Raw genomic sequence first — 21,717 nt, forward strand, 5'->3', positions numbered from 1 at the left:
TTGTGCTCCTTTCTTAACTGACCTGTTTTTATATTCATATGAAGCAGAATTTATTCAAAAACTTTTACGTGAGAAGAAAAAATCGCTCGCTGTGACCTTCAATTCGACTTTTAGATATATCAATGATGCTTTGTCTATTAACAATGATAGCTTTCATTCATATGTCGATTTGATATATCCCTGTGAGCTCGAAATAAAGGACACCACAGAGTCGTCCACTTCTGCTTCATACTTAGATATTTTATTGAAAGTAGATATTAACGGCAAACTGACAACTCAACTGTATGACAAACGGGATGATTTCAGCTTCTCCATTGTCAACTTCCCATATTTGTGTAGGAATATTCCATTATCACCTGCATATGGTGTTTCTATATCTCAACTGATTCGATATGCAAGAGCTTGTTCTGAGTATAGTCAGTTTTTGAATCGAGGTAAGCTACTGACAAACAAGTTGATGGTACAGGGATTTCAATAGTCTCGATTGAAGTCAGCATTTCGCAAATTCTATGGTCGTTATAACGATCTAGTTCGTCAATACAACCTCGCATTGGGTCAAATGCTGTCTGACATGTTTCATACCGATTGTTAAACCGTTCTTGGCACACTGATTTTGACTGCGGATAACTCCCTTTACCTGATCAGGATATAGGGTTCACGACGGGTGTGACCAGTCAACAGGGGATGCTTATTCCTCCTAGGCACCTGATCCCATCTCTGGTGTGTCCAGGGGTCCGTGTTTGCCCAACTATCTATTTTGTATTGCTTGTAGGAGTTATGAGATTGATCACTGTTCGTTATCTTCACCTTGCATAAGTCACATGACTTTATCAAAATAAAATGAGGGTGAACAAATGCAATGTAGTTCAAACTTAGGATTTTAAACAAATTCTCTCTGATAGATTTGTTACAATTAGAGTTCAATTCGCGAACGGTCCTTTCTTTGGACTACTCACTGCTCCCGTGATTATTTTTAGCTGATAACAATGAATGCTAGGTATATAAACATGGATAATTCTCAACATGGCTTTCAGTAGGTATCGGTATTTTATCAAAATATATCTAAGATTTGAAAAGTAGAACTGCGATCTCAATATACAACTCATGTCGCTTCTTTCACTGTAAGTATTAATTCCTACTTTTTAGTGTAAATCTGAGACAAGGTGGTGCGCCAGGATCGTCGTTTTCACGAGGGGAACATACAATTATATATGAAGCAACCGATAGGAATGGGGCTTTAGCATCCTGTTTTTTCAGCTTTACTGTAAAAGGTAGATACGATTTCAAGTACTATTGCTTATTTAAATGTATCGCTAAACACTAAAAATGACGATAAATGACAGATAGCTGGATAACTTATCATTTGATTACGAAGTTTCATGTAATTGTAGAAATAAATAAAATTAATTTTGCTATTTTCTATTGAAGTTTTGTCTTGTGATCCTCCTCAATGGCCTTTACATGGTTACATTCGCTGCGACAAACCGGAAATAACACTCGGTACATCTTGTACAGTGGGTTGTTTCCCTGGATTCCAGATGACACCTAATACCAGAAGAATAAAATGTGTATCAACCAACAACAAAGCATACATGGATTCTTCAATTCCATTATGCAAAGGTATATATGTATATCTATAGTCAATATTCTTCTGTGTCCCTACTTTTGTATAACTCCTATGAGTAGATGGGCCGTATATTGTGATGGTAATGGTTCTGTATACCTTAATTGGGCAACATTATTTACTGTTCGGTTGTATTTCTAAAGATGACAAAACTTTGAATGTATAGATAAATACTTACATTTCCAATGTTTTTACTTTGATATCTTTACCTTACCTTAAAACTTTACCAATTGAAATGATGACCATTCCCTCTTGCTTGAGTTTCTGGAATTACTGCATTCTAGAAATAACTTGTCCTATGAATGTCACGAAGATGAAACCCCAACACGGCAAGCCCCTCTGTACGCACAACAGTCATAAGTTTGACAGTGCTTGTACCACGCAGTGTGACAGAGGATACAATGTCAAGACAGTGATGTTTTCGGTGTGTCAGAATGATAGAACGTGGTCCTCAAAACTGCTGGATTGTGAAGGCAAGTGAACTTGTTTGATTCCTTCTTTATTCAATAACATATAAAATATCAAACGTTATGTTACACGCAATGATGCTGGGGTAAACCCTAAATGATACATAAGTATAGTCACAATTTCTGCTTAGACGCATATACATCTAGTTACAAGACTTTTAAATTTGCCAATCACAAAAAAAAAAAATGAACGGATTTCGAGACTCTAGAGCAAATAATTATGGTTACATACATGGGTACGTTAAGACAGGTTATGAAAATCTTTACGGGGATAAAATCCACGGAACAATGTGACGTCATAATTGAAATAATTATATCACTAAATAAATAATGAATTCCGATTTTTTCTTTTATGTAAGTTTTATTTATGCATAAAATAAGCCATGCAGCTATTTTATTAAGATCTAAAGAAATTCGAAATATACTGCTGTCGTGTAATTTTTGTCTGATCAATATGAAAGTAAACTGATGACGTCATGACTATACATCGAGTGACGTTGACACATGGAAGGAATTTGTTAATATGTGCCATGTGAATATATCGACAAAATGTGGAGTATTTGAAATATATGACATAGGATATATGGAATATATATGTGCAACGCTGGGAATTTATTGATATTATGAAGGTATGTTGATTTCATTCATTGACAATTTTGTTTAACGGGAAAAACATTCCATTTAGCATGTCGATCCGATTTTCCTCTATCACACACTAAAATAACACTGCAAAAGTAGCACACTGCGCCGCATACTTTTAAAGACTTTTTATACACCATGTGAATAATGTACACGGCAATTACTGCTAGAATCGTCTGTTAAGAAAACTTTTAAAGAAAACTGCGGAGCATCAGTGCTAAATGTAAAACATGGTCTAGAGGGTTTAGTGTTTCAATGTTTAATAATTATTTCTTACCATAAGTGGCACGATTCAATCAGTAATTCTGATAAACTATAAGTGTTTTATCGTCATTATCGTCAGTTAGACCAATATTTAAATCCTGGGGTAGTGTGCTACTTTCCATTTTCTATTCGGGTACATCCGTGATCTATTTATAACAGTCATGCAATGACGCCATACGGAAGCACATGTTTGTCATGTTGTTATGATACAAAATGTTTTCATGTAAACAACCAAAATAGTTTTTAAGAGTTAGTAGCTCCCTCTCTCTGAGTAGGACAGCTTTTAAAAAGTATGCAGTTTACGTGTATAAATGGAGCATGACCTGCCTTAACATAAAAGCGTGTGTACGTTTCTAAAATGTAATTGCGCGCCGCGCCAAAGTGCGATGGTTTGTTGACGTTACGGACGCCAAATTGCGATAGTTTCTTTCTTATATACATGCTTCATTAAAATGTGATGGTCTGTATCACCAACGCGAAATGGTCTGACACTGCAAAGTCCGATAGTGCGCGTAATGTTTATGAGGTAATTTTCATATGACGGCATTTGTAACGTCGTGCGTCAGTTTGCCCCTATGGAGGATATTAATGGATAGATTGAAGCAGGGAACAAATGACCACTTTGGCTGTCATAGGAAAATTAAACATATCTGCAAGTTAAAAACGGATAACCCTATGTAGGGAGCGACTAGGATCAAAGAAGAATTAGGTTTACAGATGGGGTAAACGTCTATCCTTAAGTACATCCCCAACTACAAGCATATACAGAAACTGTTAAGAACAGCAAAGTACATTTGTTGTCGAAATGTCTACTCCTCTCAAATATGCTTTGATTCATGATCTTTGATTCCTTGCTATGTGCATGTAATAAATTCCTGGATGGGGGAGGGGGTACGGAACAAAGATAGGAAATATTCCAAAAATGTGTGTTTAATAATACAACAACTAATTAATGATTAGATAAATTATCACAGTTTTGTCTGTATTCTTTGTTAAGTTTTTGCTATCGATTTTGCCAAAACTTTGGTAGAGTCTGTATAAATAGATTGTGTTCATTATATTTTGCAAACGAATAACTTCGTCGTGTTACATCACTGCACTTAGGCATATTGGTCTCACAAATTCGCAGTTGGCTTGTGTCATTCGATATTGGTGTGTCACATATCGCGCACAGACACAAGATTGTGGACCATTTCTCTTTCCGTGTCACACCAACGGAGTTTGGATCCCGTGGAGATCCGGGTTGAAATAGGTAATTGTTATCCTTGCCTATCGAAAGTGGTGACTACATGGGGGAGGTCCTCCTCAAAGGCCTTAAGCGCCGAGCGTAGGCCTAAATATTCGGCCCTTCATCGACAGTGGTGACGTCATATTAGTGAAAAATTATCAAGCTGATTATAATCAGACATACTCTTAAGTTAGCAATTCTTTGATATACACTGTACTTTGTGTAAATGATATATAAAAGAAAAAATAAAGATAAGAAATAGTGAAAAGAACACGAAAATTAATGGAGAATTACGGACTCCTGGGTATACAAGAGGTTGGATCAGGTGCATAGGAGTTCCGAGCATCCCCGTTTATGTGTCTTACTCACCATGATCCCTATGTCTGAATAAGTATCTGTCTTAATAAGGTAAACGGGGTAACGCGTAGTTCAAATCAGTACATGGAAGTAAAGATTTGTCCAACATTTGGTATGAAACAAGCCAGAGAGCATTTCACGTAATAGAAGTTTGTATTTGCAAATAGGATAACTAGATAATGACAATATAGCACCAATTCGAGAGTAGAGCTAACACATACCCCAGGAATTACAAGGCATGTGTGACCGGTCGATAAGGAATACTTACTCTTCATAGACACCTGATTCCAAATTGGTATGCCTATGGGACCTTCTTTGGTGTGCCCTTCTTTTAATATTGTACTCACTCTTCATTGGATTTCACTTCCTCGTGATATCAGTTTTAAACACAATAAAGTGATATCAGGAGTAAAAACACCACAGAGTCTTCCACATCTGCTTCATACTTTGATATTTTGTTGAACATAGAAGTTAACGACAAAGCAAAATCTCAATAATTCAACTTTATGACAAGTGGGGTGAGTTCAACTTCATCGTCATCTTCCCATAATTATGAACTAGTCCATTATTCACTGGTATTAAAATGGTGATAGTAACAATTGTTACTATCATCTCAAGATGGCGGAAGGAAATTCCGGAAAGACCACATTTACTTATTATATCTATTTGTATTGTTTATTTGCGAATGATATGTAGGTAAGAAATATCATACACTAGCAACAATTACGATCAGGTGTTATTTTATCTTTTATACGGCTCATATGAACAGAAAATTCGTCGTTGAAAAAACAGCGAGGATGATAGTAACGGAAATGAATGATGATAGTAACGTAAAACTTTCGTTACTTTCATCCTCGCCGTTTTTTCAAGGGTGCTGTCACCTAACATTTTTTATTTGTATATGAAAATAATTGAAAATGGTTATTGTCCATAATGGGAGGGGGCGTGATTCTACATGCACGTGTCTCTATTGCATTGCCTACTTCCCTCATTCGATTAAACATAAATCTTGTCAGTTCTGTAATGCCAATAAAACGAACATGATCCCACCCCATGCTTATTTGGGATGGGGACACACGCTTCGATAAAGGATAGGGATTAAACATTAATGATTTACCATTTCCTTTTCATAAACATTACAATGTTTGCTCTTTGCTATGAGTTGCCATTGTTATTCATTAGAGGCATCACGGCGGTTGTGACCGCGTATATGTAAGTCTCATTTATGCAACTATTTTCGTCAACATAAATGGAAAAAAGGAAATAATCATACATGTATGTATTGATCATTTATTCAAAAATTACTAAATATTACTCGTATGAGGTTTCGATAAATCCTTGTGTAGCAAAATACATGAGCGGATCAAAGGATCTAATTTAAATTAAGTTGCAAGTTTGTATTGTCTGTTGGATTATGAGATTAATCACTGATTATTGTTTACAACTTTCTAAGTCATCCGATTCACACATGTTCTATTGTAATTAGCCTCAGATCGTCGTCCATCTGGATTTGTCAATCGATATGAGTTTTGTTTCATGTTAAAAAAAACAACCGCGACCCTTGCCATTCATCAATTGCGGGTTAAACTAATATCGGCTGAGATTCGAATCCACTGAATATTTTGACTGACGCCTTCACCAAATCCCGTACATGTCAATCGTAGAAGTTAGAAAATTAATTCCAGGTCAATTAAAAGACATCAAGGCAGGATATGGTATTTCAATTGTCGCACATTAAGTGTCAGTATCAATATATTTTATATAGACTCAGAACGGCCAGAAATCAACAACTGTCCAAACACTATTTACGCCTATACTGATCGTAGCAAACATACAGCTACTGTAAATTGGACAATCCCAACAGCCACTGACAACTCAAACAAAGTCACAATAAAAAGGACAAGAGGGCCGGCACCAGGATCTTCTTTTAGAGTAGGACTAACGGAAATACGCTACAAAGCGACTGATTTAAGCAATAATGAATCTCCGGAGTGCATATTTTTCGTTGCAGTTGAAGGTAATTATTAAGAATAATATGAATTGATGATAGAACATAAACATCCAATACCACGATTAAACTTATGGCGTATTTTCTAGAGGTGCGGTGTGTCCCACCATTGATAACAGATCGATACATGACATATCGGTGCCCTGATGGCTTTACCTATGGATCCGGTTGCCGTCTTGAGTGCATGGGCAGATTTCCTCTTGTAGGAAATGAAGACATTGTATGTGAGAGGAATTCCACGACTGACCCTCCGCGTGGATATTGGGATTATGGAGGTGTTAAACCCTACTGCAAACGTAAGGTTATACTAATTATTCAAAAGAACAGATAATCGTCAATAGCGATATCAATATTAGCAATACATCCTAATAATAATCCTTTATTTTGATAATTTTACAGATGTAAGATTTTATGACATACTGTCATTTAATTTCATTTAACTGTATTTTATTGTTGTATTTCTCACGTTTCCCCTTGTAAAGCGCCTTAGAGTAATTTGTTTTATATAAGGCGCTATGTAAATTTTATTAATTATTATTATTATTATACATGCATTATGTATGAATAGATGTTTGCAGCAATCTTTATATAGTATATCAATTTAACAATTTCTTAGTAATTCATATTTAACCAAACAATTTTGATCAAATTTGAACGCCAGTTAATTATTCTTATTTACTAATCATTTTGATCAGGAATACCGTGCCATGACTTGCCAGCTCCCATCAATGGTGCAATATCATGTGATACGTGGATGTTCGGGAGACAATGTCAAATGCAATGTTCTGACAAATATGACATACCTGCTCTAGGTCCTACAGCTTTCAATGGTGTTTTCACCTGTTCTGAAAAACAGGGTATCTTTAAGCCTGTAAACATTGTTCCTAATTGCACTGGTAAGCTGTTGAGAAGACACATAAATGTTTTTGCGAATTGTTATATCACAAAAATTCAGTAATAGTTAATTTTTCTTTTAACAAATGTTTTAACATAAACTATTTTTAGAAATTAGACTTCCAGGACATATTGAAACATTGGGTGAGTTTTTTTACTACACGGGGACATGTGGGGATGGAACGGTTTTGGAGCAGATTAAAACGAATTTCATCAAGCAAATGGAATATTTAGAGAAGAACGGATTTGCTGGTGTTTGCTCCGACTCAAATCAATGCAATGTTGGAAATGTCTCTGTAACTTGTGGACCCAGTTCCACACGAAAGCGGAGATCTTCAGACTCTATTATAAATACCTTTCGTTTTAAAAGGGCTGGCAGTGACATTCGGGTAGAAATAAGACTGTTTTCCGTCTGGCGGAATTCGAATTCTTCCAGATCAGACTCCTTTGAGTTTGCCAAGGAAATTCAAAAGCAGATGTTCGATCAAGTGCAAAATTTAAGTAGGACTGGAAAGCTAACGGTGAATGAACTTGTCCCAGATTCTGGGAGTTTCATGCTTGGTTATTCTGCGCCAGTATGTCCAGAAGGCTTATCCATCCGTATGACTACCCTTACATGTGGTTAGTTTCACATACTTCATTACATCTGTTTCACTGCTTCGTTATCTTCACCTTGCATAGTACAAATCTTAACTTCGATTAAACTATTTCAGTACCTTGTACAAGTGGTTCATATCTGACTGTCAACCATAGAAGAAAGCCCGTTTGCTCACCTTGCCCCAAAGGTTCCTATAAGGAGAACGAATTTGACGTACTTTGTACACAATGCCCAGACGGCACTTACACAGAGGAATTTGGCAGCACACATGTATCAGATTGTATAGGTAAATCAATCATTTTTGATCAGTCATAAGGAGCTGGTTATTCCTCCTGGGCACACGATTCCACCTCCGGTATGTCCAGGGTTCAATGTTTGCCCTCTTCTTAAAATTTCTTATTGCGTTGGTCAGATTAAACATTGGTCGTTATCTCTACTTTTTGTATTGCATGGATATGTGAATTTTGTTTTCAGATATCTGTCATCCAGGGGAATATTCCAATACTGGATTATCTCCGTGCACACCTTGTGACAAATCGACTTATCGAAATACTTCGATGTCAACAAAATGCATTCAATGTCCAAAAGACATGGCAACAGCATTTACAGGGAGCACAAACGAAAGTAATTGCTCCGGTATGTAGTATTTAAGCATCAATATTTTGTATAAAGCTACAAGACAATTTTTAATGCTTATATTTTTTTTCAGACTTTGATGTAGTGTTTAAACAACATGGGCGCAAAATTGAACTGAAGAAGTCTTCAAGATCTGGTGTTTCCCTTGGTCTAACCATAATGGTCTGGATTAAATCATCTGACGTCACAATGGAGATGACAATTTATCAGTCCCGAAGTTTCAGTGTTAAAATTCAAGACAAAATTCTAATCGAGAAAGCAAAATTAAGGTGCCTTTAATCATTATGATAAGAATATTATCCCACTCTTTGAATTCTAAGAAAATTTAGAAAATATAATGAAACATAATTATTGCTATTATCAAGAGAGTGGATGCCAACAGGTGTATCTATACAGAATGGAACATGGACGCATGTTGCGGTGGTAATACAGAAAACCGATCCTGTCGTGTCTGTGTTTATTGATGGAAAACAAGAATTCATTTCCCGAAATGGTCTTCTCGTTTCTGATGCAGAATTAGCAGTGGGATTAGATGATGCTAACATGATGCTTAATTCTGAGACAATTTCAGGTAGCTGTATAGTTTGTATACTATCAACGTTATATAAATTCATTGAATATACGAGTATGAATACAAAATTATGATTTTCAATACTTAGGTGTGTTTTTAAGTGGATATCAAGTTGTGCCTCAGCCATTTTCTAGAGATCAAATTGTCCAGGTAGCCAAGACGTGCAGCAGCAAGTCAGCGCAATCAATTATAAGCATGGAAGATCTGAAAAATGCAAATCCAAGTGGAGTAGAAATCATTGTACCCAGTCAATGTGATAGTAAGAATATGATTTTTTATGCTAAAATTAGCTTTCCAAACCTGTATCATGGAAATTAATGATTTGATTGCAATCTACGGTAACCATCATATATTGATAAATCAGTAATTAAATAACACTATTTTTGTACGTGTATTTAAAAAAGTAGCTGTAACCCCAATTATGCAACAAATAGGACGCTGTTTGAAAATAAATGCAAGGTGAAAATAACGAACAGTGATCAATCTCATAACTCCTATAACCAATACAAAATAGATAGTTGGGCAAACACGGACCCCTGGCCACACCAGAGGTGGGGTCAGGTGACTAGGAGGAGTAAGCATCCCCTGTTGACCGGTCACACCCGCCCTATATCCTGATCAGGTAAACGGAGTTATCCGCAGTCAAAATCAGTGTGCCAAGAACGGCTTAATAATCGGTATGAAACACATCAGACAACAATGACCCAATGCGAGGTTGTATTGACGAACTAGATCGTTATAACGACCATATAATTTGCGAAATGCTGACTTCAGTCGAGACTGTTGAAACCCGTGCACCATCAACTTGTTTGTCAGTAGCTTACCTCGATTTAAAAACTGACTATACACAGAACAAGCTCTTGCATATCGAATCAGTTGAGATATATAAACACCATATACAGGTGATAATGGAATATTGCTACATAAATATTGGAAGTTGACGATGGAAATGTAATACTGGATATATATTGAATGTGGTATAATAACTTGGAAAATGTGACAATACACACTAACAAAAAGCGATAGTATCATGGTCATTTTGCTCATTTAGCAACCGCAAGATCTTAGGTTCTATCCACTGCGGCCATGAATGCGGAAATCATATGTTGTGTGTTCCATCGCCAAGCACCAGGTGCGTGTTCGACCTTTCCGTAATTTCATAGGATTTATGTGATTGAGCAATGTTCGCTATCTCTACTTGGCTATATGTATTGCGTAATTTTATTTGCCATACCATCATCCTCGATAAAGCACAAGATGAGTTAATTTTTCATAGGAATACACGATACCTTTTAGAAAATAGTCTTATGATGATCTTAAAGGTCATTAATTACATTTGGCACTTCTAAGGTAGAGTAATTGAACTTAGCTTAAATCATAGCAAATCAACAATAATTTTGATACAACGTTTAAGATGGGAAATTGCAATTACTAAGGTGATCAATGTGTCATATTGGCCACTTTTTAAAATCACAGATGTAAATGAATGCCAGAGCAAGCCTTGTCATGGTCATACGTGCATTGATAGAAAAAAGGGGTATACCTGTCAATGTCGGAACGGCTACTCTGGAATTAATTGCGAAGAAAAACCCGACTTCTGTAAACACGAGCCATGTCAGAATGGTGGGATATGTACTAATACAGATGGTGGTAACTACAACTGTTCATGCGCTGAAGGTTTCAAGGGCACAAGATGTGAAAAGAAAATTGGTGAGTAAATGGGGAGGGGGTAGAAATTTGAATGTTAGGATTTTCACTGTTCAAAGCACAAATGTTTTAGGAACGAAAGTGACTTCGATTGCAAAATATTCATAAAAATGTCATCTATGAAAGCTGCCCCGACTTTATATCGTATAGATTAGAAAATATCCTTTCATTTCTTTGGATTTGATTTTACAATGCATTCCCTGTCATTTGACGAATATTAATATAAAAAAAGGATTGTAATCGACGCGGAGCAATGCTGCCGTGGAATAAAATGGTTACAAAGGAGCTAAGTGTATATTGACGTCATTTCCAGCATGTCATATGGCACAATATGACACAATTGATATTTGACATTACTCTCCATAATCGTAGCGAACGGTGGTTGGAGCACTTGGAGCCAGTTTTCTGATTGTTCTGTGTCCTGTAATGGTGGAACAAAAGTCCGAACGAGAGTTTGCAATAGTCCACCTCCTGATCCAGAGGGCATTCCTTGTAACGCTTCTGAAGCCACAGAACATGCGTCCTGCAATTCAGAAAAATGTCCCTGTAGGTATTTGTTTAAAGATGGCTATTGAAAAGAATTTTTATTTGCGTTTGGAATATTATTTTCATTTGTCTTTTCATTTTTTTTTTTTTTTTTTTGCTTTTAGCTTGTTCACATTTACGAAGGCAGTTTGGAAATATATTACATTGTCAACGCTCAATTGATGATCATGAAGTATGCACAGTAACTTGTAGACCTGGATATTCCTTTGTTCCTGGACATATTCCATTACCGGAATATACGTGTGGCAGAAACACTTCATATAAATGGACAGGAACACCTCCTGCTTGTGGCGGTGAGATTGAAATGATGACGACTATTTGATCGATCAACGAAAGATAATTGTTTTTCGAACATATGAAAAGGAAGAGATTTTTCAGACATAGAAGATGGTGATTCATACATAGCTTGTAAATAATGAATCTTTGAAACATCTGTGATTTGACTTTTTATTACAGAGGTAGACATCCCGGAGCAAATCTCAACGATAACTGTGGTATCTTATAAAGATCCAATACCATGTGATAAAGCATCACAAGCATCTCGGAATCTCCAACAAAAACTGGAATCCTCCTTGCAATGTGCAAAAAATAAAACATGCACATTAGCAGTCGAGGCAAAGGGTACAAAATGCAATGTAGTTTTGTTTTCTATTTAAACCAAATACATGCACAGTGCAATTACTAATGTTATCTTCAAGGGAAATATTTCCATAATTGTGATATCTATGTAAATATATCGCATGCGGTCTTTCGTTGCAGAATGCTTGTCAGATCATAGGAGGAAAAGGTCAGTGTCCACGCATTCTCATCATGTTACTTTAACATCGGCAGTCAGTGAGAAGATTGACGTGGAGACCATTGCGAAAACGCAAAAACGTAATTGATTTATAAAATGCTAATACAACCATTGGGCCAAAGGTTGTCTGACATGTTTCATACCCATTGTTAGGCCGTTCTTGGCACACTGATTTTGACTACGGATTACTCTGCTCACCTGATCAAGACTTAGGTCTCACGAAAGAAGTGACCGGTCGACAGGGGGTGCTTACTCCTCCTAGGCAACTGATACTACTTCTGGTATGTACAGGGGCCAGTGTTTGTCCAACTCTTTAATTTGTATTGCTTATAGGAGTTTTCAAGATTGATCACTGTTTGTTGTCGTCACCTTTCATACTTTAGATTATTAGTTGTTCAACTTATTCTTTGAAGACAATGGTATTATCTAAAATCTGTATGCATATTAGTTTCCATATATCTTACAGGGGTTGCAACAGTCTCACTTGTATCGGTAGGACGGTCGTTATAATGTTGTAATTGCAAATGCAACCAGTCACTACGTCGAATGTTGTCCAGCGTGATTAAATCAATTGCTGGACTGTTTCTTGCACGTGAATGCGAAATAAAAGACACCACAATGTCATCAATTTTGGAATCAATTGACATATATTCAATTGTTAAAACAATTATGTGATGTCATCTTGTGTTCTATATAGTCTCACATATTTCATTTTGTATTAAGTGTGTCCAATAAATTACCTGTAACACTCCAAGAATTCTCACAAACTCACATGTGATGACTAGATATAACTAATAGAAAATGTTTGTAGTTTTTATTACAACTCAGAACTTAATGCAAGGTGAAGATAACGAACAGTGATCAATCTCATAACACATTGATCTAACAAAGGTCTCCGGTTTAATGACAATACAATGCTGAAATCTCAGCTAGACCACAGGCGACGAGATATTTAAGAATCCTGAGAATTGAATTGCACATTAACGGCAACACATATATCGATATCAAATTTGACAGACACTATAGGACAACATTCTTTTTCTATAATTTTCTTACTTTTCCAAGCATTGCTCCCGACAATTTTGACAAATAGCACAATGTTACAAGGGTTTCAAATAGTCTAAATATCGTAATAAAAAACCCAATACGAATCAGTTGAAAGATATAAACATCCTAAGCAGGTGATAATGGGATATTGTTGCACAAATATGGGAAGTTGACGACGGATAAGGTGAAATCATCCTGTTTTAGTTTACCGTTATGTTAATGTTTATGTTCAATAAGATATCCAAATATAAGGCAGATATGAGATACTCTGCTTGTGGTTTTTACATTGACACATGGATTAAAGTGAGCATTGTTAATATATGAAACTTCGTCGATATATCTAAAGACCGAGTTATTTAGGCATTCCAATAATCTTATTTTAGTCGTTTACAATAAGCTTTAAGTCGCATATATTTCCCAATCTGGTAATGGCAAGGCAAATGTTGTGCATATATCTTAACAGTTCTTCTGTAAACTAATGGGCGTATAGGTGATCAAGGTCGTTGTCCGTGTTAGAGTATCTTTTTTGTGGTAACCCCACGTCTCTTCTTGGGCGGCATAGTGTGAATGCTAATGGACTTTATGACAAAGGCTACTGCTTACAAAATGTGCTAAATCTGACGATACAATGCTGCATGAGATCACTGACCAAGGAGGCTTGATTGAATAGTACAAAATATGATTACTGCATATAGTCGCCAAAACAATTGGATTCTAACAAGGCCACAGGAGTTGTCACACTTGCCGTAGGATTAAAATATTTTTTCTAAATAATGATAGATGGCATTTTCAGAGAAAAATATATGGACCCTGAAGCTTACAACATAAGGCAACATTAACTAATGGTATTTACATCACATAAAAAATTGGGTTCATTGTGTACAATAATTCATTCTTATTCAGTCATTTTGTTTTAGCAAATGATGCGGCGAAAAAATTCATGTTGGGAGTGTCGGAACTAGAGTTATCCGTCCAACAGCTAAATTCATCAGGCGACATGTTAAATCTAAACGTGAATGGGACAATCTTCATCTCTACTGGTCAAATAACCAAATCAGTGATTCATTGTCCAAGTGGTCAAGGAAGGGTTTTATTTTTCTGTGGTATGTATTTTCTATCGCTTTGAATACGCAATACACTAGTAATCTATATTACATTTATATATATATATATCTATTTTGTATTGCTTGTAGGAGTTATGAGATTGATCACTGTTCGTTATCTTCACCTTTTATATATATAATCTTGCTAGGCAGCGGGTGCCGTACGACGCTGGTTCGACCCCGGGCTGGGGCGAACATTTTCAGTACCTAGTTGTGATTATTTAGTGCTTTATATATATATATATATATATATATATATATATATATATATATATATAATTCAATAAAAAAAAAAACAATAATTATTAATTGGTATTCATGTGAGGATGAATGTTAAAATCCAGATAACGCTGGTGATTTATTTAAATATATTTTGGAACTGTATATTTTCCTGCTTCTTATTGAATTATTTTGACATATATTGGTATTACTGTGCTTTATATATATATATATATATATAGATATATATATATATATATATATATATATATATATATATATATATTTCAATAGAACAATCGTTAAATTTGTGTCTCGCTAAAAATCCACTCATACGGTACCTTAAATACAAGAAATTCATGTATTATTCATGTATTAGAGCACTGGTTCGCATAGACAAATATTTGCAATGATGAGGTTCTAGCAAACCTTTTAAAAATTTTAAATGCATCACGTGGTCTTGTTTGAAACATTGACATTCTATAGTAAGAACATGTTGGTTGGTATGAACCTGTAGACAATGTGTTATTCCTAGCTATATATTGTTTTATTCAAGAAAACAATGTATGAGATTAAAACGTGCTAAAATAACACTTAAAACATTTAATTACGCTGAATCTGTCTTATGACGATTGTAAACAGTTACCTTATCTTTTAAGCGAACTGTCCTCCCGGTACCCACTCGTCGTCTGGAGAATGCGTTCTGTGTAGTATTGGAACGTATCAAGATGAAGCTGGACAGACGGAGTGTAAAAGATGTCCACTAGGAATGACCACCAAATACGTTGGGAGCCAAGACCAGATAGACTGTGCTGGTAAATATATATACCATGCATGCACTTTAACAAAGTATTTCTAATCCATCAACATTGTTGTACTGTATGTGTATGAATATTCACTAAATAAGACGCTTGATCAGTATCTGAAACATAATGCTTCAATACACGAATAACTCGCGCATACAACCGGTATATCACTAAATATGATCACTGTATATTATCATATATTCTAATTCATGTATTTTAAACAACACTAAAAATTGTTACAAAGCCAGGCTTGTGCCGGCAACATTCAAGTTCCTGTAATATCCCCACAGAAGGATATACATGTACATGGGGCGAATTGTTGTTTCATTTCTGTCTTTTTTCATTCTTGTGTACAAGATTTAATGAGAGAATCGTTGAAAATTTAGGTTCCAATGAATCTTAAATCTAAATATATTGTAGACAGAGGTAGAAGGTGTTACCAACATAACCTACTACTAACACCCTTTAATGATAGATGCTATAGATATATCACACAACGTGCATACATATATTTGTTTCATCTCGAGAAAAAGATGACAATATCATGTCATTTTAGAAATCATGGCTTTTTATTACATGTTCGTCATCTTCGCCTTTCATGTACATGTGTATAGTGATGATTAAACTTATTTTCATATGATATAGTAGCACCACTACTTTGTGGGTCTATACCATGTTTTATCATGAAATAGTTCACCGAAAAGACAAGTGTTTCCTTCCTGTGAATAGTTTATCCATTTTTTATATTCGCGATGTATTTCACGTTAGCAGTAATATTTCCCGGGAGTACCAGGAATGGTTTTTGGAGTAACTATGTTATGGTTACCACCACTCATTCCCTTCCCACTTTGTCAATCCCCTCATTAAATGCTACCGGTGTTGTAAATGGTAAATATGATACATTACAAGTGGGAAGAGCGCGCATGTAAGATTATGTATACATGTATACATGTATCTACTGAAAATATTGAAGATAGCGCTAAGATATACAATAAATCGTATAAATCCTACGACGAACACAAAATTAAAAGTAGGTAAAACATGGATACCTGGACATACCACATTTATACGAGTAGGGTAAACACGAATCCCCAGAGAAACACCAGAGGTGGTATCAACACCCTGTCACCATCTTATTGTAATGTAAAACTTATACGGTACCAATTTTGATTCACCAGATGCGCATTTCGACAAATAATGTCTCTTCAGTGATGCTCAACCGAAATCTTTGAAATCCGAAATAACTATGAAGTTTTAGAGCTAAATATAGCCAAAAACAGCGTGCCAAACAAGTGGAGCCAAATTCGTCCAAGGACAAGAGCTATGCACGAGGGGGATAATCCTTAATTTTGAAATGAATATATATCACATGCAATTGTGTTTCTGTCGTGCAACTCGTTCGATACATGTGGATTCCGCTAATGACTAATTTCTAAGCCGATGCAAGTTTCTGACAAATTACAAATAAATTCAGCATATCGCAAATTTTATGGTCGTTAAATTGATCTCATATGCAATGACAACCTGTTGTTAGGTTTCATATCAATAGTATGATCGTTCAATTCTTATTTATTTTGATTACGGATCACCCAATTCATCTGATAAAGAAAGAGGGCTTAAGGAGGATGTAACTGGTCAACAAGATACGATTACCTCTTCTAGGTACTTGATCCCACCTGATGTTTCTAGGGGTCAGTGTTGGACCTGTTGTCTTTGTATTCTTTTGAAGGATTTATGAGATTGGTTGCCCGTTCTCTACTTGTTCGTTGATCAATGTTGCGATGTAGCTATGTTTATATTTTCCATGTAATCTACACAATGAAAACCCAGGTTTTCTAGACATGCAGGATTGGTATAAAGACTGGTGTTTAAGCCAGATTTATCAAGGAAACTGGACGAGAAATTCTAACAAAATGAACAGGGACCTGATACACGTACAGCCAAATTGCCTTGTCAACTACTTGTTCTGGTGTGGCTTGTATTTGATTTCAAATATAGCCCCAGTGATGGTATCCCTACATAAATACCTTGCACATTCTTTTACTATTATCCACTTTTTTGACACGCTGTTTTTGGCTAAATTTAGCTCTAAAACTTCATAGTTATTTCGGATTTCAAAGATTTCGGTTGAGCATCACTGAAGAGACATTATTTGTCGAAATGCGCATCTGGTGAATCAAAATTGGTACCGTATAAGTTTTATATACAATAGAGTAAAACAATACATGGACTGAAATCCCAAGATTCTGTGTGTTTAAATTTTATAAGCACTCACGAGGTGTTGTCTATTACTATTGTATGCTGCAAATTGATGTTCCCTTTTCGAAACCTTTGTGTACATTATGGAAAGCAGGAAAAGTAGGATTTACATCCATTTGCACTTACTGATCCAAGATTATCATTGTATTTTAGCGAATTCCTTTAGTTCAGCTTTCTCTCTAAATGGACAACTAAAGGCAGTGTAGAGTTTCGGAATACTGCCATTAAATGTTCAGTCGTGGTACTACAATTAGATCACTCTATTATCATTCTCAATCAATCTATTTATATTCTTTCAAGTTAAGGGAGAAGACTCATCCGAAAGAAGGGATTTGTCTCGGGGAAACGGTAAGTTCTTGTCATAGTGGATTTTGTTTAGGTGCATATGGATATTTTGTTTTGCTTTTGAAGAAAAAGCAAATCCCACTAATTCTTTTTATATATTTCAGCTGATGAAAACAAGACCCTTATAATAATTACTACGACCATCAGTGTGTTAATTTGTCTCGGATTAGTCATAGGATTCAGCATATTTGGATACAAAAAATATCTCAGGTAAATTGGTTGGTATTACATATATTGTATATTATAGATTTGATACACAAGTATAGTGTATTAATCAAAATATGAAAAATTCAAACTCACAAGTTTGTAGATTGTCTGAACTGAATTGCTTTGCTGATGTGATTCGTCTATGTCTTTCTATATTCTCACGATTAAGATACCCTGCCCTGTACACAATGCGTGGTTTTCAATCACATTTGATAAAGATCATCCTTTTATTACAAAGTTCATATTTCTCAATTTAACTTTATTATCAATTAAACAGACGTACAGCAATGAAAAGGGCGTCATTCAAAGTCTTCAGAACCTTTCACCCAGAATAAAGAAGCCACTAGATTTTCGCTTAGTCTTCTCCTACAATTGAAGTTCTGTACTTTATTTATTATTTTTCCTCTAAGAGGAAAGTAACCCATGCGAACATTGAAATCCATCTTCTCTTATTAAAATTTATTTTATTGTGATAACTTTATAGGTATAAAATTCATTATATTTGGATACCAAAAATATCTCGGGTAATTCAGTTGAGATTAGATTTGATGCACAAATATTGTAACATCTTCATATCCCTATGAAGCGAACTACATTGAAAACAATTAAATGTCCTCTGGTTATCACTTTACGAAGCAGATATATCTGGGTATGCATCACTGACAATATTATTAATCATGAAAGGATAATTTCAATAAAAACAGATTCGGTTATTTCTTGTACCTGTACCTTTTTATTTCGTTTGGTACCGATTTCCATCAATCCCTTACAACTTAATAACATTGAGATGATACAGTAACTCGTACATGAGCATTGGTGAGTTTGCAGAAAAGTAACTGATTCTATGAATGGATAACATGAAATAAAATATATCATAGATTGAATGCATCGTGTTGTGCTCTTATTAGATGGGCACTTTCATAGGTTATGGGTGACAATAGCCCGGAATCCCAGCTAAACTTCATTAACACAATTCAAGCAATGAACAACTTATTTGTAATAAGACATATCAATGAAAAATTCTATCTCACGGTAATGTAGGTCCAGTTTCCGATGAAGTAATATCCTATATAAATCCACAGAATGTAATTCTCTACCCAGAGTTCCGGCTTTTTACAGAAATCTTGTAAAAGTTTCTTTGATCCAACATTTATGTTTTGGACTAAATATTTAGTCATGTTATGATATGTTTTGGTGCAATTAAATTGATGCTTACTGTAAATTGTTTAAAATCACCGTTTTCTGATCATAAATTTGGAACTACTTCGTAATATGCGTATGAATGTAGGATATACACGTGGTGGAGATTTAAATGTAAACATGGAATCAAAAGTAAAAAAGGCTGTAAAAATACGATAAAACTTGTAAAATAAGAGACAAACAGCTAAACGGTAAATATGCACTTACTAAAGTGTCAGTTGGCTATAAAAAGAGCCTGATGTATAACCTGTTGTCTGAACTTTTAAAGGGAAAGGAAACCGAGAATGATTGTTTATATCATGTGATTATATTGCCACGTGATTCCAAGCGTTGACAGAGGTGTATGTGAAGCTTGCGTAACACGCCCTCTGGTGAGAGAATGACAGACTGTTTGTAATCAAAAAGTATTTATGCTAAAACACGTACATGTATATAAAATTCTAGCAAATTCCGTTCTAGAAAATGTAAAAGTGTTACTAATGAATGCTTCGAAAAATTTCTGGGCATCACTTTTTCTAAAATAGTCACACTTGTTTTCAATTGATGAATACCGAGGTAGCTCAAATGCCTCAATTCCATCAAAGTTGATTTTAGAATACGGAAGTAGCACTTAACTCTTAAATAAATATAACTGTCCTAAGTGAATAAATATTTTATATCAAGCACAGAAAATTTCACAATGACACGAACAACCAGATTGTCAAAATTTCGGGACGACCTGTCCCTTCTTCAGGACAAACGAAGATAAAATTTGTTCCTATCGTTTGCAATTTAATGTTATACATATGTATGTATGTATGTATGTATGTATGTGTGTGTGTGTGTGTGTGTGTGTGTGTGTGTGTGTGTGTGTGTGTGTGACAGGATGAAATAATTCATATTTAACATACTAATATAATTTCATTACGTTACTCATTTCATCGTAAGTCGTTTCATTTCATTCATATTCATCGGGATCAACGCTGATTGGTAGAGAGAGAAGTGTGAAAGGTCAGTATGTTTTGTGTATGATTGTGAGTATCTTGTGGGTTGTTTTACTGGTTTGGTGCTATATAAGCAATATTCGCGCCAATTCCAGAAACTAACCCAGCAACACTCCTACCCGGACTGAGTGACCATATTATTCATTATCATATCCTAATCCTGGAGTGTAACTGTCATGTATTTTAGTGAAAACACACTGGTGGTTTGGGTTCATAAATATCTTTATTATTATATCCTAATCCTGCAGGATGATCGTAAACTCGGAAGAATAGAAACTGTTGTAAAACTTATTTTCTTTGATCTGACGATATATATAAATAATATGGTATATTGATATATTACCGAGTGCATAATGGGCAAGAACACATCGTCTGTTCAATGTTGACGCTCGTTCTGAACAGACGTGTATTATTCTGTTCTGGGAGGACTTTTGCAGCTGATAAATACATTTTATATAAATGCGGCCTTTATACTTAGTAGACTAATCAATAAATGATACAGTGTGTGTACTATGATGATTTTCTGTTTCAGACTCAGACGTAGACGCAATTCAAAAGCAAACGGAAGTCTGGCGTCTCTAAGCATGGTGTCTCCAAGCAAGTACACCTCACGTGACTATATACCAATGGAATCCAAACCCAAGTTTTCTATGTAATATTACATGTCAAGGTCTTGTATGACATTGAAGACCATTGGTTTCCATGTATCATTGATTATTTCGTATATTTCTTACTTTAAATGATTTAGATATAAATTGAGTAATAGAATTGATTGAGTGATTAACGCAAAGAAGAATTGACAGAATTTGTATATATTTATGTGTGTGTACTATTACTAATGTTAATCATTCAATATGCGATAAGCTGTGATTTCATATCATAAAGCAGAGATAAACAAAATTCAAAATGGTTCATTGTTCTTTCCGTTATCTATCTCTTTTTTGGGATCATTGTATCCAATAGGAAATGAAAATATGTGACCAGCCATGATATTTTCGTTCCAAATGAGGATTTTTATCAAACATTGAGATTTTCGGTTTAAAATGACACACATGTATGCATAATTGCGCTTTGCAAATTGTATGGTCTTATCTTGCATGGTTCCCGGGGTATGAAGTCAGGAATATGATATTGTATATTGTAATGTATTAATTCATTTAGAAAAATCAATGATACACACAATTTGAAGTCAATTCTAAACAATGCTATGATA

General features: G+C 35.2%; 1 protein-coding gene across 1 annotated transcript; it reads left to right on the top strand.

Moving 5' to 3' along the window:
* The first annotated feature begins 1,842 nt into the window (after positions 1–1,842).
* LOC125664629 (uncharacterized) lies at positions 1,843–21,415 on the top strand. Its single transcript, XM_048897457.2, has 20 exons — positions 1,843–2,097; positions 6,345–6,596; positions 6,677–6,883; positions 7,283–7,483; positions 7,593–8,102; positions 8,195–8,365; positions 8,554–8,715; positions 8,789–8,984; positions 9,081–9,286; positions 9,375–9,545; positions 10,763–10,996; positions 11,366–11,539; positions 11,644–11,832; positions 11,996–12,160; positions 12,299–12,415; positions 14,300–14,485; positions 15,364–15,519; positions 18,070–18,117; positions 18,219–18,324; positions 21,037–21,415. The coding sequence occupies exons 1-20, from the start codon at positions 1,860–1,862 to the stop codon at positions 21,158–21,160; spliced, it is 3,813 nt and encodes a 1,270-aa protein (XP_048753414.2). The 5' UTR covers positions 1,843–1,859; the 3' UTR covers positions 21,161–21,415.
* Positions 21,416–21,717: the final 302 nt, after the last annotated feature.

Source organism: Ostrea edulis, chromosome 1 (assembly GCF_947568905.1).
Source record: "Ostrea edulis chromosome 1, xbOstEdul1.1, whole genome shotgun sequence".
In the NCBI taxonomy this organism is placed as follows: domain Eukaryota; kingdom Metazoa; phylum Mollusca; class Bivalvia; order Ostreida; family Ostreidae; genus Ostrea; species Ostrea edulis.

What these genes read in the sequence shown, in the direction of transcription:
- LOC125664629 (XM_048897457.2), top strand. Translation starts at nt 1,860, where the DNA reads ATGATGACCATTCCCTCTTGCTTGAGTTTCTGGAATTACTGCATTCTA. An exon ending in AAGATGTGAAAAGAAAATTG is followed by an intron (nt 10,997 to 11,365) that starts GTGAGTAAATGG and finishes CCATAATCGTAG; the next exon opens with CGAACGGTGGTTGGAGCACT. An exon ending in GGATTTGTCTCGGGGAAACG is followed by an intron (nt 18,118 to 18,218) that starts GTAAGTTCTTGT and finishes TATATATTTCAG; the next exon opens with CTGATGAAAACAAGACCCTT.